Source organism: Aquarana catesbeiana, linkage group LG04 (genome assembly GCF_042186555.1).
Source record: "Aquarana catesbeiana isolate 2022-GZ linkage group LG04, ASM4218655v1, whole genome shotgun sequence".
Taxonomy (NCBI): domain Eukaryota; kingdom Metazoa; phylum Chordata; class Amphibia; order Anura; family Ranidae; genus Aquarana; species Aquarana catesbeiana.
In genome coordinates, this window is record NC_133327.1 from 106,476,851 (window position 1) to 106,493,053 (window position 16,203).

The window sequence follows — 16,203 nt, forward strand, 5'->3', positions numbered from 1 at the left end:
TTGCAGCACGTTGGTTCTATTCAAACTCGCCATTCGGCAAAAAAGGCATAGTGCAGCAGGGCATGCTTCTGGTGTCTGGCTGTTGGCTTCAAAAGCTTTCCAGCAGGATGGCTCAAGTGGGTTTGGACTTGTGTCTGAACATACCTGAGCTCATCCCTATTCGAGAGGTGACAAGCGTTTGGTTTGTGGTTGCAGCACTTTAGTTCTATGCAAAATTTCAGTTTAGCAAAAAACAATCTAGGAGACTGCAGTATCTCAGTATAAATGTGACCTCCTGACATGCCACATTTGGCATGTCATTTTTTGTAGGGGGGAGCTGGTAACCTGTTTTTACAGGCACCCAGCTCCCACTTCCTCCCTTGGCGCCAGGAAGATGATCACCCCCCCCCCCCCCCCCAACCTCTCTGCAATCTTCTGGGACGTGTCACAGGTCCCAGAAGGTTGCCTGGCCAGTCACAGCGCACGGCATGCGCAATGTGTGCCTGGCTGTGAAGCCACAGCAGGGCGCCCACATTAGAATGCCGGCGGGAGAGGCGCAGGGCTTTGTGCGCCCATATCGCTGGATCGTGGGACAGGTGAGTGTCCGCAAGGCTTCACTTCTGGATTCCCTTACTAGAAATGCTGGGGTCTGCACCTGGAACCGAGGGACAGGTCGGCTTTGGGTGAGAACATCACAGGTGCCCTGAACATGTAAGTGTCCTTATTTTTAAAGTCAGCAGCTGCAGTATTTGTAGATGCTGACTTTAAAAATTTTTTAAGGCGCAACTCTGCTTTAAGTACAACATAGTAATATTGTACATGCATCAGCGCAGCATTATGATGGATTGGGTCCCACACAGGTTTGTTGAGCCTCTCAGGAGATGAGGATTTGAAACACTTTTTCAGTGTTATTAGCCCTCTTCTGAGATTAGTGGTATTTCTCCTTCACTGTGTACATTAGTGACTGGTGGCAGCCATCAGTACCAAAGGAAGCTTTGAATGTGCCTGCCAATTTCTCAGCACTCTTGAGGTGTCTTTCACACGAGCAGCAGTGTTAACCACTCCCAGTAAGCTGTCATAAAAAGGTTTACAGGCATTCAGGAGGCTATGCTGCTGCTTCCTATATGCCTGTGTTTTATCTGTCAAGCAGGGATTTTGGATTTTGCACCACAACCATGAGCCAAGCATTTGGCTCTTGGTTGTGGCATGGGTCCACTGACTTTAATGAGCAAGTTTCAAGCGAGTAAGCCTGTCAATTTTGACGTGTTAAGTTTGCACCCGCAGAATGTGTGCTTAACCCAACTAGCTGCGGTATTGGCTGTATATAAGGCTTCCTCTGATTGAGGTGGAGAGGCAGGTGATAGATGTCATACACGCTACCTCAGCCAAACAGAAGAAGCCTTGTGTTAATAAAAATACAAGGCTTCTTGTGAATGGCTGAACAGCCCGACTATTTTGTCCTGGGCACAGCAGGTTGCTGTGCTCCTTCCAGAATGCCTTGATGTATACTGTATGTAGGTGATGCTTATACAGCACTGACAGCGTACTCGTCTATTCTTAATGGAAATGGTTAGTTTGCACCAAACTAATTAAAGTGAAATAAAACCTGTAGTTTGTTTTTATTAGCTTGATTTGCTGTTGGAGAAAATGGTAAGGCAGCCATCTTGACTGTGCTCAGGAGAATATCATATCATACTAGGGCAAATTTTGGATGGGAGCCAATTGACCTTCCAGAATGTTGGTGCTTCTGCACTTAGTTTTCCTTTAGTTAACCTGCAAAGGCCCACAAATACCTGTTGATCCTGCCAGTGAAGTCTGGCTCATGCAGCACCATGTGATAAAGGTGATCACATCGATGCACTGCCCTCGAGTCAGATTTGTCACTTCAATGTAGGGTGAACCACCTTGCACTGCAGTGTCAAATGTTATTGAGGGTGTTGAACTCTCTGAAACCCTCTTAACTGTAAGCTGCAGTGTCTCAGGGGAGCATGCAAGGTACAAACAGAAGGATTTGTCTCAGGGGGATAAACAGAAGTTTTTACTGGACTCTTGTGTTCACTGATGAACACAGCTCTTCTATTCTTCCCTATAAGATTATAGTGCCACCTAAAGGAGTAAGACACTAGGCAGAAAAGAACACAGCACCGCCTATACACAGTCCTAACTGGTATAAACCCCCCTCTTCTATAGGCAAGGCAGTTATTTCTGCCTAGTGTTTCAGTAGTAAAAACCTTGTTCCCTGCTGGGATCTGTGGTTCCATAGCCTTTTTTTGGGGGGGATTTTTTTCCTACAAAGACATTCATCATGTGGTCACCCCAGTCCTGCCAAGTGGCACATGCAGACTGTTGGCTATGACAGTCCAATCCTGGTCTGGGACAGCCAGCAAGTTAAATGTCTCGCGGGGATAAATACGGCCGGGTGTCCTCAGTCCGTGTCAGTGTTACCCTGGCTGACAGCCCCCACTTTAGTGGTAAGGAGGATCTGTCTCGGGAGTGTTGCCCACAACCTCTGTGGAACAGTATGTAGATTCCTCCTTTGAAATGGGTACAGATTTTTTCGTAAGCGCTAGCGCTGTTTTTTTTTTCTATGCAGTTAAGAAAACTATAAAGTACATGGCTGAACTGCTTATGAGAGCTGTTTTTCCTATTGAAAGATTACTTTTTTTAGTTGCAGCCCTGGTGACTGGTGCTGAACTACAACTGGTCAGTAAAGGAATAGTAGACTGACTCTCCCATGTCAACATCTTGCTCTGATTGGATCAACAAGCCATTGTCTCAGCTTTGATTTCTCTTGTAGAGGATTCACAAAAGGGTTAAAAAGACGGCCCTCCGTTTGCCTGCCTTGGGAATTGGTGATCTCTGCAAGCTGTACTTCTGAAGTGTAATTTCAATTCTTTTACGAAGACCTTTCTATGTGTGCTATTCACTATTGAAATTATATAAAAAATGTAACATGCTCTTAAGCTTGGCTTTTTTGGGGGCGGGCTGTAGGGGCCAGCACTTGGGTTGTGCGATGAAAGGAGCAAGTCTTGCGTGGAGACATGGGTTTGAATATATTCATTGACATGAACTACAAGACTTCTTAATGAGCAATTTTTTTATTCCAGGGATGAATGCAGAGAGCAAGTGGACCGCTATCCGTCGGCAAGTTACAAAAAGTTTTCAACATATCAAGAAGCCCAGAACTTTGTAGAAGAGCGTGACTACCCTCCAAAAAGCGGTACACCTATTCTGAGTTGTCAGGCTGTTTGGGGAAAAACATTGTGCTGTATGCAGTGTCCAGTTGAAATAAACAATTGTACCATAGAATCCCTTACAAATGATAGCATTGTGTTTAGGGGTTAAAGTGTACTTTTGTGTATATTTGTACTCCTGTACAAGTGTTCCCCTGCTGTGCGTTCAACCTGCCCTTTGTACTAAAGTAATCTCTTAACCAAGGCTAATCCTGAACTAACCATTTCTGTGTACACCTGTACAGCTACACTAGATAACAGTTCTGCACAAAAATATACCAGCAGCAAGTACTATTCAAAAGTACCTGGGAAATCCTTACTGTCAGTTCTCACTTGTACTAAGCAAATATTTGTCCTTTTGCAGAGAGGTCAGCAGTGGTTTACACTGATGGATGCTGTTCCCGCAATGGTAGATATGGCGCAAGAGCTGGAGTTGGTGTTTACTGGGGCGATGGCAGTTCACAGTAAGTCTTATTTGGATTTGGACCATATGAAGAATAAAATAGTTGCTTAGGTCTAGTAGCTAGACTCTTTAACCACTTGTCCTTGGGTGGACGTCATGACTTCCTCCAGTTGAAGTAGTTATACTGGGATGGTGCCTTATCCTGGTATCAATTTTCAGCTGGTGATTCTTTTTAGTGGAAGAGATTCGAGCAGCTATACAGCCACTCCATCACTTCTACAGGCGGTGGAACGGGGGTTCCCCAGATTTTATTGGGCTATCCTATCAGGAAATGGTTTTAAAGCCCCCCATTACACTTGCCTACATAAACACATGCATTGGATGCAGTTGTACTACAACTTGAGTGCTGGAATGAATGCAATAATTCTAGGGACATTATTCAGGGTTAACTCTTGAACTGATTACCTGTAAGGGATTTTAAAGCATAGCTGATAGATAATTTGGGGTATTAAAGTTTGTTTTATGGATGAATGCAGCTTGACATGTTAGGTATCTGTTTACTTGGCACAATCTGATCTGTTTGTTTTGCTAAAAAATAGTTTGATAAACTGTTGCACTAATATTGTGTAATATAAACAAATTGGAACTACCACCATTTTATTCTCTAGGGTCTCTGCTTTTAGAAAATGTTTTGGGAGTTTTAACCTGTGGACAAACACACAAATGACTCTGGCAGCAAAGGTTGCAGTTTAAAATTAAACCTATAGATTTGTATTTACAGCTAGCTGGAGTTGTAACTGGCTGCATTTGTCTTTACGCTGGCTTCATGCATTCCCCAGCACAGCAGGTTTTTATTTGGTAGTTGGGAGCAGGGCCGCTATCGGGGGTACAGCCAGTACACATGTAAGGGGCCCGGACCGCAGGCCATAACCTGGACTATCCTTAACACAAGGCAGCTGCTGTCAGAGCGGACCGGCTGTCAGGATGCAGAGGTGGGCGGATCCCACATGTGTGCAGGTCAGGGCCCGCTGTCAGACGCTGTGCAAGGTGGGGTGACATCAGGTGCCAGGTCGGAGGGCCTCAGGTTGGAGGAGGGCATCAGGGGGAGGAGCCCCTCCCCCCTTTTGTGTACAGTTCGGAGGGACCCATGGAGGTTGGGTGGAGGAACCTCCCCTTTGTGCATGCAAGCTTTGCTCCGGTCAGGTACCAGTGTGCGCTGGAGTGGGTGGGGCCAGTTGTGCCAGCAGAGGGTCCCATGGAGGAGGTCAGGGTGAAGAAGCCCCCCTCCTTGCAGCTGCTGCCAGCGATCCTGGTGGAAATGGGACACAGGCTCAGCTACCCCTCCTGGCACTGCTGGACATGTGGCAGCTGGGAGGACTGGTGCTTCTCTAGGTGTGTGTGTCATTCCCTCCTACCTGTCCTGCTGCCCCCCCCCCTACCTGTCCCACCTTCTCCCACCTGAGACACTGCCTCTAATCTGTGGTGCTGCCCCCTCCTCCCATGACATCCCCCCCTCCTGTTCTGCTGGTCTTCTCCTGTGACCCTTCCCCACTGCCCCCCCTTTCTGTGGTAGGAGGAGATGGGATAGAGAACATGCCGAGTGGGCGGATTTGATGGAACAGCAAGTGGACAGGCCCTGGGGAATATTGGTGGTCAGGCCCGGGGAGGGGGGCAGGGAGAAACTCGGGCGGGCCTAGACCTAAAGCTGTGTAAGGGGCCTCACCATTTCTAGTGGCTGCCCTGGTTGGGAGGGTCAGCTCTACAAGCCAGCCTGGTTCTGCAATCCAGTTGTCAGTTGAATTCAGGGAGTTTGCAGACAGAGGAGATAGAGTAATGACCTAATCAATGTGGCATTTGCTTAGAGATCAGGATCCTTTGTAACCAGTGATAAACGCATTGTTCTTTAAGTGATCTTTAATGTGTTTATCTACTGATCTGTGCTGTCAAATTGTATTTTCTGCCTTGTATTACAGCAATGTTTCTGAAAGGTTGGATGGAAGACAGACAAATCAGAGAGCTGAAATACAGGTAGAACCCTTTTTGCCATGTTTATGCTGGTGCCGTAGTACTTGGCATGTAAAACTATGTTTGAACTGATAAAATTTTCAGGATGCTATTCCGGTTTAGACTTTAGTCTTATTATCTAGTTCACTGAGGTAATTTATCATTTTTAAACTATTCAGTTTCTTGCCTCTCAGGCTGCATTAGTATATAGTTTTATGCAGTCATGTTTTTGGTTGCTATAGTCTAGAACTGTTAACCTAAATGTGCGTTATTGGACTTCTCTCTCCAGGCAGCCTGCAGGGCAGTAGAGCAGGCCCAGAGTCAGAATATTACCAGACTTAATATTCGTTCAGACAGTGAGTTCACTATAAAAGGTGAGATAAATCAAGTACTTGTGTTAAGCTGTCATTGTAGTGACTAATCTCTTTTAACATGAAATGTAGAACGCATACAAGAATGTGAGGGTCTAAACAATTGCAATATTATCTTGGAACTAAACCTAATTTGTGAGACTGTGAGCAGAAGACATGTTATGTATTGGATTTCCACGAGATAACTGATCTTGCAGATAACTGGAGCGAACCTTAAAGAGGTTTTAAACCTACGGGAAAAAAACCCCGCAAGACAGACAGGCACAATGAGCTTGTATGCATCACATACTGGCTCATTATGAAATGCTTACCTTAGAACGATGCCCTGCAGTGCTGCCTGCACTCCACTCCCACGACCGACATCTTTCACCGGAGTTCCGGTTTTGTGGACTCCGGCGCTCTGACTGGAGCCGCAATGGCGTCACTCCTATGCATGGGTGTCCAGTCACGGCACAGGTACTGAAGAAACAGCATGATTGGGCCCTTCAGTGCACATGTGTCAATGGCAGCAGCGCAGATAGTGAATATTTCTTAAACTGCAAGTTTAGGAGGTATTTGCAGTACCTATAGATAATTACAGTAACTACAGGTAATCCTCCTTATAGGCTTACCTGTAGGTACAAGTGTAACAGTTTACAACCACTTTAATTTGAAGAGGCTATAGAGTTTTCGAGAAAGATGCAGGGAGCAGAATACCATGTCTTTTGGTAAAGCCAGCCATAGATGGTTTGAATCTTGGCTGGTTCATCAGGGACCGGCCCATGTATGGGCAGGCTGATTGTATCAAGTTGTTCAACTGATCAACTTTGGTACAATTAGCATGTCAGCTTTTTCTGCATACTTTACTGCTAGCAACTATAGCCACTTGCAGTAACCAATATATTCTGCTGGATGGGAATGCTCGCTGTGCCCCCCATTGGCAGAATACAATAGCACAGCGGGAGGCATTCCCCTACCATCAAGGACTATGTTGGGAATACAGTGATATTCTTTACTTCCACCCATGGTGGAAGGATAGAAAATTGTATCTATGGCCAGCCTAAGACACACAGATAATCCCACTGCCATGGGTGACATTCGCCCATACTCCCTTTGTGGTTCTGGGGTTGTTTACTTGTTTCCCTTAGACAAACTGCTCCTGGAACCTGGGGTACCTATTGTTTTTAGGATCGTCCTCATCTGAGTCTTCCTCTGCTCCTTTGGTTGAGGCAGTTGGATGTTCACTCAGGACATTAGTCTTGGATACTGGGGCAATCTGCCTGTAGAGGCTCAAAGCCCACTGGTCTGGTTCTCTGTTCTGCTCCAGAGGTATAAGTGTAGTTTGCGTTAAAAGGGGTGTTCTTGGCACCATAATGCCAGGAAGGCAAACCCAAGGACACATCTGGATGTGATTTCTCTCATTCAGTAGTCTCACTCCACAGCTGTTACCCCCAGATATACTGTCCTGTCTAATTGGTGTGGTATGCACCAGGGGTGATGAAAAGAATCTTACGATGCAGCCTTGAACCATGCTGCATCACGATTGCACGAATGATGTAATTCCAGCGCCTCCTGCCTCTGCTGGGACAGCCCTGCCAGTATACTCTAAAGTTTAAACAAAATCACTGCCAGACCCTTTTTCATGGATTCATCCTACACTGTAAGTGTTAAGGTATTTACAGGCATCTGTTTATATTATGGCTGGTCACATGACCTCCGGCTGCTCTCCTCCCCACCCATGGCCTGCGGCCGGAGGTCACATGACCAGTCATAAAAGAGCTGAGATGGGGTATTTACAGGCATCTGTTTACATTAACACTTAGTGTAGGATGGATCCCTGAAACAGGGGGCTGGCAGTAATTTTTACTTTTTTCATTTTAGAGTATGCTGGCAGGGGGGCTATGAAATGTAAAGGGGGCTGTGCCATTTAGGCAGCATTCACTTGAGTGTTTCAAAGTCGTGTGATTTGCCGCTATTATGTTCAGGTCACTGATGTTAAAGGCATAAAAACGCCTGTAATCTGCCTCAAAGAAGCTCATGTTCGTTTTTTTTATTTTTGAGCTTAGGGCGTTTTGCCTCGGGTGACAAAACGCTCAGATGTGAACAGGTGCCATTGAAATGAATGGGATTTTGCTTGGGCATTTTTCAGGTGTTTTACGAGCTGAAAATGCTCAGGTGCGAATGTAGCTTTTATTTACTATTTTTATTAAAAAAATACTTTCTGTGTTCAGACTTTGCTACATGCAGGGAGTGTCCCTGCATGTAGTTCTGCTGACTGATCGGATTTTTTGATAAACCATGGGCAGTAATTGTGATGCATCATGGAATCAAATTGACACGATAATCGATTTGTTAGACCAGTAAAGCACCTCTAGTATGCACTATCCTTAAAGTGGTGGTCCGGCCAAAATTATACTTTTTAAATAAAAATACCCCTATAATACACAAGCTTAATGTATTCTAGTAAAGTTAGTCTGTAAACTAAGGTCTGTTTTGTTAGTTTATAGCAGTAGTTTGTTATTTTATAAACTTACAGCAGGCCGTGGCCATCTTAAGTGTAGGCATTTGAAGCCAGACTATTTCTTCCTGGATCTCATCCTTGCAGATCTCGCACATGCTCAGTGCAGCACAAGCAGTGTAATAGGTTTCAGGTCAGGTTTCCACAGCAACGGCAGTGTCAGAGGAAGTTGCCGCCCCTTCCCTGAAGGCATTGCAAACAGGAAATGATGCGATGGGCCATGGCCAGGGAGGAGGAAGTGAAAAATGAATACAGTAGGTGCTGAGAAATTTTTTAAAATATCCAATTCGTTTACAGTGCACAGTTTAGTGAGGGATGCTGAAGAGTTGTAAAAGTGGGTGGAACTCCACTTTAACCACTTGCTTACTGGGCACCAACCCCCCCCCCCCCCCCTTCCTGCCCAGACCAATTTTCAGCTTTTAGCGCTGTCACTCTTTGAATGACAATTGCACGGTCATACAACACTGTACCCAAATTAAATTTTTATCTGATTTGCGCTAATGAGGCTGCACTGGTGGGCACCGATAGGCTGCATCACTGGTGGGTGGCTCTGAACTTGTGGACACTGATTGGTGGGCACATATGAGGCAGCTTCGCCTCTCCCTGCTCAGGACTGATGTCCCTTCAACAGGAGCTGGGGATCGGCTTTTTTTTCTCCTCATGTGGTCAGCGTGAAGAAAAAACTATTTCCGATTCGGTTTACATCACGTGATAACCTGTCATTGGCTTGACAGCTGATCACGTCGTAAGGGGTCGGGATCGACCCCTTACTCCGATCTGTGATCACCCGAGTCTGACTCAGGTGATCACATCGCGCAACCTGCAGGGAGGCGCGGCCAGCTTGCAAAGGGGAGGATGTCTATTGATGCCCTCCCGGCAAAGCAGATCCGCACTGTAGCTGTCATTCGGCTATAGTGTGGATCTGAAGGAGTTAAAGTGGAAATCCAGTCAAATTATTTTTTTGATTTAATAGTATGTTAAAGGGGTTGTAAACCCTCGTGTTTGGTTAAAAAACACCTGGCAGTCACCAACCCCCCCCCCCCCCCCATTTTCCTTACCTGAGCCCCTTCATCTCGGCAGGGACACGCTGTCCCTCTCCACGGGGTCCCGACTCTTGATTGGCTGCGCTGCTATCAATCTATCCATTGGCTTTCAATCAAATCCAATGACGCGGGTGGCGGGGCCTGAGTCTGGCATTCGAGTCTATGGACGCAAATGCTGGACTTGGGAGCGCGCCTGCAAGGTAACCCCCTTGGGAGAGCCGCGAGGGACTCCAGAAGACGATGATTAGGGCCACTGTGCAAAACGAGCTGCACAGTGGAGGCAAGTATGGCATGTTTTTAAAAAATAAACCTTTACAATCACTTTAAATATTATCTTTGATATTATTCATTTTCTGGCTAGCTGATTGCCTATCTTAGCCATGGATAAGACAGCTAATCGGCTTCTTCCAGTTCACCAACAACTCTATCTCTTAGGCCTCATGTACACTGCTGCTGGTAAATGGACTTTTAGGAGCAGTTGGGCATTTTTTTTTTCAACTGCTCCTGAACTCTCCTCTTAACTTCTGTCAATGTACAAAGGGTCATTTACAATAGTTTCTAGGCAGTTGAGTTTAGAGGCTTTTTTTTTTTTTTTTTTTTTTGTTTTTTGAAACGAAAAAAAGGGTTCAGAAGCAGAGTTTAGAGGCATTTCAAGCGCTAAACTCGGTAACTCGCATTTAGCTACATTTCGTTTACAGGCATTTTCTCTTTTGGCTATTTTGAAGAGATTTTTTTTTTTTTTAAACATGGGTCCCTATGTGTTAAGTTAAATCGTTCAGGAGAGGTTGTAAAAGCGTCCCGTGTACATGAAGCCTTATCTGAATTTGCTAGGCTGTATCACTTCCTGAAAAGGTCGTTATCACTTCCCGAAAAGGCCTGTACACATGATCCGAATATCGTATGAAAACTGTCGTCCGAGGAAGAATCGCATGATTTTCAGGCCGTGATTGTTCAATTGGACAAGCACAAATTTTCATCGTACGATTTTCATTTAGTCAGTATAGTTGTCCGAAAATACAATACAAATAATATTACAACACATGACATCACTTCTGATTTTTTTTTTTTTTCTTCTGTCGTATGAGAATTTTTGTGACTTTACCTATTCAATTTCTACGTGCTACTATTAAGCGAAAAAGGTCGTACGATATTCAGATTGTGTGTATGGGCCATTAGATAGGCATGTCTAGACCTGCCCTCCCCCATCCTTCCTATACTTCACAGAATATGATCCCCCTCCTGTCTTCATAGCCTCATTTTGTCCAGCAGCTTCTCCTGAGAGGGAGGGCAGGCTTTGGAAATATGTTTTGTTATATTACAGTGCAACATGCTGAAGATTTTCTACAGTGTACAACCACATTGGTTTCTGCATGGCACTGTCCATGGTGTGGCACATGCCCAGCTGCTGTGAATGGTGGAGGGAGCTGGGGAAGAAATGAGGTACAAAGAAACATTTTTGAAAGTTTGGAAGGATACAGATTTTCTATTGCTCGTTACATGTGAGTAATGAGTTTAAGGTTACGTTTCCACTATTGCAACTTTTCATGCGCCTTTGGTCACATCACAAGTCACAGCTCATTGATTTTAATGGTAATTGTTCCCATTTATGCAACTTTGAAAATCAGCAACTTTGAAAAGGTGCCTGCACTACTTTGATGCGACTTTGATCCAGAGTGTAAAGTTGCATTCTAAATCACACAATTTTGGAGTCACATTAGTGGAAATCTAGCCTAAGGCTAGAGTAAATTTAAAGCGTGACTTTGATGCGACTGAGTGCAGCTTTGATCCAGCTTTATACTCTTTGGATCAGTTGCATCAAAGTAGTGCAGGTACCTTTTCAAAGTTGCTGATTTTCAGAGTTGCATAGATGGGAACGGGTACCATTGAAATCAATGGGCTGTGACTTGTCATAAGACTGGACACAAGTCACATAAGTCATACTAGTGGAAATGGAGCCCCCCCAAATAAAGCTTTCTTTTGGTGGTTTTTGATCACCTCTGCGGTTTTTATTTTTTGCGCTATTAACAAAAGCGACAATTTTGAGAAAAAAGCTTTTTTTTTTTTTTTTTTTTTTTTACTTCTTCGCAATAAGCATATATTGATTGCTTTGCGCAAAAGTTATAGCATCTACAAAATGGGGGGATAGTTTTATGGCATTTTTATTTTTTTTTATTTTTTTTTTTTGCTAGTAATGGAAATCTGCCATTTTTATCGGGTCTGCAACATGGCGGACATATCGGACATTTTTGACACATTTTTGGGACTATTGGCATTAATACAGCGGTCAGTGCTATAAAAATTTCACTGGCAGTGAAGGGGTTAACACTAGGGGGCGATCAAGGGGTTAATTGTTCCCTGTTGGTGTTTCTAACGGAAGGGGGATGGGACTGTGTAGGGGAAGAGCTAGATCGCTGTTCATACTCTGTATGAACAGACGATCTGTCACTTCTCCCCTCCAAACCGGAAACGGTTTACACCCACAGACCCCGGTTCTCCGTGTGTCAGTGGTGATCATGACTGCCGGGCACTCTCATTGGCTTGGGGGGGGGGGGGCGGTGAGCATCGGGCGCTCCCCTAGTGGCCATAGGGCGAAGCAACGTAATATAACATTGTGTCGCCCAGCTGTGGCAACTGCGGCGGCTGGTCGGCAAGTGGTTAAGGCCCCTTTCATATGACCATTGTTCAGACATGTTTTTGCTAAGAAAAATGGGATTCAGTTGTCATCAGTTAACATCCATTTTTTATTTTGTCCCGTTTACTTCCATTTTATAAAACTGAACAAAAACGACATTTTCCATTTAAAAAAAAAAAAAGACCTGAGCGGAAGCGGGCGAAAAACTGATTTAAACGGACGACATCTGTTTGCCCATAGGAATGCATTGCTGTTTTTTTTTTTTTTTTTTTTTTTTTTTTTTTTTTATCCGTTTCTGCAGCCTTTTGTATTGCTAAAATTTCCATACCTTACATGGCTGGTGACGGGTAGATTGCGTCCCTAACTTGCCAACCCCTGGAGCAGGGGCGGCATAAACTAGAACTGATCACCTGTATTTTTCTAATGCTGCAGCTGAAAGCTGGCTTTTCAGCTTCTGCAGGAGGAAAATACAGGCGATCAGTTTTAGTAAATGCTGCCCAGCTTCCCCACCCTTCCGTTGCCTGGGTCCCCCATCCCTTGCAGCACTACTGGCTTTTCTCCCTCCCCCTCCCACTGGCTCCTTCGGGGATAGTTTCAAGATAAGTGGTGAAGGGGCTGGTAAATGTCATTCACTGGCCTCTTCTTCAATAAAAAAGAGATTTCATTCATTAACTGAAGCATAGTAAGCGGTGTTTACAGTGCTTCAGTTTGTGAATGAACAGGAAGCTCTTCCTGTTCACTGTGCAGTTGAGGCTGCAGAGATAGCTTGAGGACTCAATATTTTCTCTCAAAAGTGAGACATCGGGGTCTGTTTAGACCTCTGAAATTTCACTAAAGCTCTCCAACAGGGCTGATAAAAAAAATTGTACCTGTTATCCCTGCTATACAGAATTTCCATTTGCAGTCAGTGTTTGTCAACTTGAATACAGCATTAACATGTTATCTGAAATCATGGAAGTGACATTTAGTGCAGTGGAACAGGATTATTGCTTATTTTGACTGCTCCTCTGCCCCCCCATGGAAAGTTAATTTGCTGAAGAGGGGAGTAGTATGATTGTATTTGCCATGTAACGGTCAACTGTCTGATTTTGATTGCATTCCAAAATCTGTGCAGGTTTTTTCTTTTCAATGTAATTGTTAGTGGTTGTAAACCTTAGACATGAAATATGAACAAAGCAATATCGATCTATAGTGTGTACTTGTTTCAATTAAGAGCACTAAGTGTTTTTTCTGTCTGCTGCTTCATTACTCTATCTGCATGAGTCACATCTGACACCAAGAGAAAAATGGTGACAGGAGAAACATCCAGCAGATTAACAGCCTCAGCTCTGTTGCTGTGTGGAGGGGGTGTATCTCTTCCCTTCCAATCAGCTGAGCTCTGCAGTGTGCAATTTCAGCTCTCCACCCCCTCAAAGTTGTTGTTTACAAATATAATACACTAATACTGAAGGAATCAGAGGGCCGACCTCTTAGAGCTTACAATCTAAAAGTGAGGGATTCTGCACTTTGAACAGATTTAGAGAAGACTGCAGATAGACAGGTACAACGTTTATGTAGGCTTGGTTCATGTGTATTACCTGTGGGCAGTACTTCACTGGGTATACAAGGATTTACAACCACTGGTAATGTTCATTGAGGAAGTGAAGCAGTCTGTACAAGGCCTCATGTGGCTATATTAATTGTAGGTGCGACTGAATGGATGCCTAGATGGAAGCAAAATGGCTGGAAAACTTACAATGGTGGGGATGTTGTCAATAAGGAGGACTTTCAGAAATTGGACAAGCTCTGTAAAGAAGTTGATGTCACATGGGTAAGATTTTGAAGATTGCAGGGTCTATAAAATAAAATGGAGCTGCTTGTGTGGATAACTGCTTAATACCAACATGGGGGAGAAAAAGTGTAGTGAGCTGTGTGGGTTGTTTTTTTTTTTTTTTTTTTTTTTTTTTTGTGAAGGGGGATAACAAAAATCCCCAGACACGCATATGCTCAGTGACAAATGCCTTTACGTTTTAAATTCTGTCTCTGGGACAAATGGTGGAAGGGTTTATGCATTACTTACTCTGCAACAGGTGAAGAATTTAAAGCCAAAGTGAACTTGTTCTTTTTGCCCCTGTGTTCTGACCTAAACGATCCCACCCCCCACCCCCCCAATCCAGATATGCTTACTTAGATCTGATGACTACGGAATCTGTTATGTTTACACCCAATGGTTAAAGTCTCCCTCTTTGCTGTGCCTGCACATTACGGCCCTGTAGACATTTATGGGACTGTCTCCCCACTGGGAGTTGAAGGTAGACTAGCTGTAACCACTTCAATACTGGGCACTTTTACACCATTCCTGCCGAATCCAATTTTCAGCTTTTGGTGCGGTCGTGTTTTGAATGACAATTGCACGGTCATGCAACACGATACACAAACAAAGTTTTGTTCACACAACTAGAGATTTCTTTGTGGTTTTTAATCACCACCACTGGGCTTTTAATTTTTTTGCTAAATGTACTAAAGACTAAATTTTGAAAGGGAAGAAAACTTGTTTTTATTTTCTGTTATAAAATTTTGCAAATATTTGTTCATCATAAATGTAGACCAATGTATTCTGCTACATTTCTTTGGTGAAAATAACTCAAATCGGTATGTATTTGTATATATATCTGTACCATGTGATCACTGTGACGAATCACAGCTGGCATCACAATTGTACACGATGGATGGCATGAAAGAAAGCCACCCATTGTTTACAATTGTCATGTGATCGGCGCTGATTCGTCAGTGTTCACATGGTACCCGCAGCTGGCAAGTACACTGTTCAGTCATCAACCTGTGTCCGATGGACACAGGCGGTGATAAATCGTCAAAGTCCTGCCTAGCCATAACTTTGCTATAGGTCGGGCGTTAACTGGTTGAAATCTATGGGGCTGTACTGCGTGGCCAGGCTCTCCATGGATGTAAACAGAGGTCATGGCTATCGGATCTGGATATAAATATAAGTCTGTGAAGAAGGGTGGGTTAGTCCAGGCCATGGCAAAGAAGTTAAAAGGATCCGTGCACTTATTTCTTCAGGCCTCTCAGACAGTGGCGTCTGAGTCTGTGGAACGTAAATTCCGTGTATTTCCCCCTACACTAAAAAGCCCAGGTGCCGTCAAGAAGCTGCCCATAGACCTAAATGGCTGTGCGCAGCTTTACTTGGGTATACACCAGTGATTCTGTTTTTTTTGCATATAACCTTGAGTGCATCTGCACACAGCTATTCAGGTCTGTTGATGGCTGTGTGCAGCCCTGAGTTTTCCAGGCAGGGGAAATATTCCTGAATTTTTCTCTAGTCATTGAAGGACAGTTTTTCTCAACGGATGGGTTTGATGTCACCTTCAGGAGTAGGACAGTAGGTGCATCTACAACCACAATTACAAAAAATTTGGAATGTTGTGTAAAATCTAAATGAAAACAAAGCGATGATTCTGAGATTGTCAGCAGCAAAAGTTGGGACAGGAAATCAAAAAGCTATCAATGAGTACAACCCTGATGCCAAAAATTGTGACCGGTCCGTTAAGGTGGTGTAGGTAGGTGGTGTAATCATCTTTTAACTGTATATGTCTGGAAACGGAGGAGACCATTTGCTGGTGTGTTTGGGAGAGGAATGTTCCATTCTTGCAACTCACCTGCCACTTTTAGGTGCACTTTGCCAGTACTGGGTTGGACCTCCTTTTGCCTTCAGGACTGCCTTAATTCTTCACTGCATAGATTCAACGATGTGTTAAACATCCCTCAGATTTTGGTCCATATTGACATGGCATGCAGTTGCTACAGATTTGTCAGCTGCACATCCATGATGCAAATCTCCCGTTCCACCATATCCCACAAGTGCTCTATTGGATTGAGATCTGGTAACTGTGGAAGCCGTTGCAGTACACTGAACTCATTGTCATGTTCAGGAAAAAAGTGGTGAGATGATTTGAGCTTTGTGACGTGGTGCATTATCCTGCTGGAAGTTGGCATCAGACAATGGGTATGCTAGTCCTAAAGGGATGGACATGGTCAGCAACA

At 44.2% G+C, this 16,203-nt stretch overlaps 1 protein-coding gene across 1 annotated transcript in view; it reads left to right on the plus strand.

Moving 5' to 3' along the window:
- Positions 1-467: 467 nt before the first annotated feature.
- LOC141141188 (ribonuclease H1-like) overlaps positions 468-16,203 on the plus strand; it is a 42,358-nt gene continuing 26,622 nt past the window's right edge. Inside the window, exons 1-7 of the mRNA XM_073628883.1 lie at positions 468-575; positions 617-690; positions 3,087-3,199; positions 3,577-3,676; positions 5,589-5,643; positions 5,909-5,993; positions 13,848-13,972. Coding sequence (XP_073484984.1) covers positions 468-575; positions 617-690; positions 3,087-3,199; positions 3,577-3,676; positions 5,589-5,643; positions 5,909-5,993; positions 13,848-13,972 — 660 coding nt within the window. The remainder of the gene's footprint in view (positions 576-616; positions 691-3,086; positions 3,200-3,576; positions 3,677-5,588; positions 5,644-5,908; positions 5,994-13,847; positions 13,973-16,203) is intronic.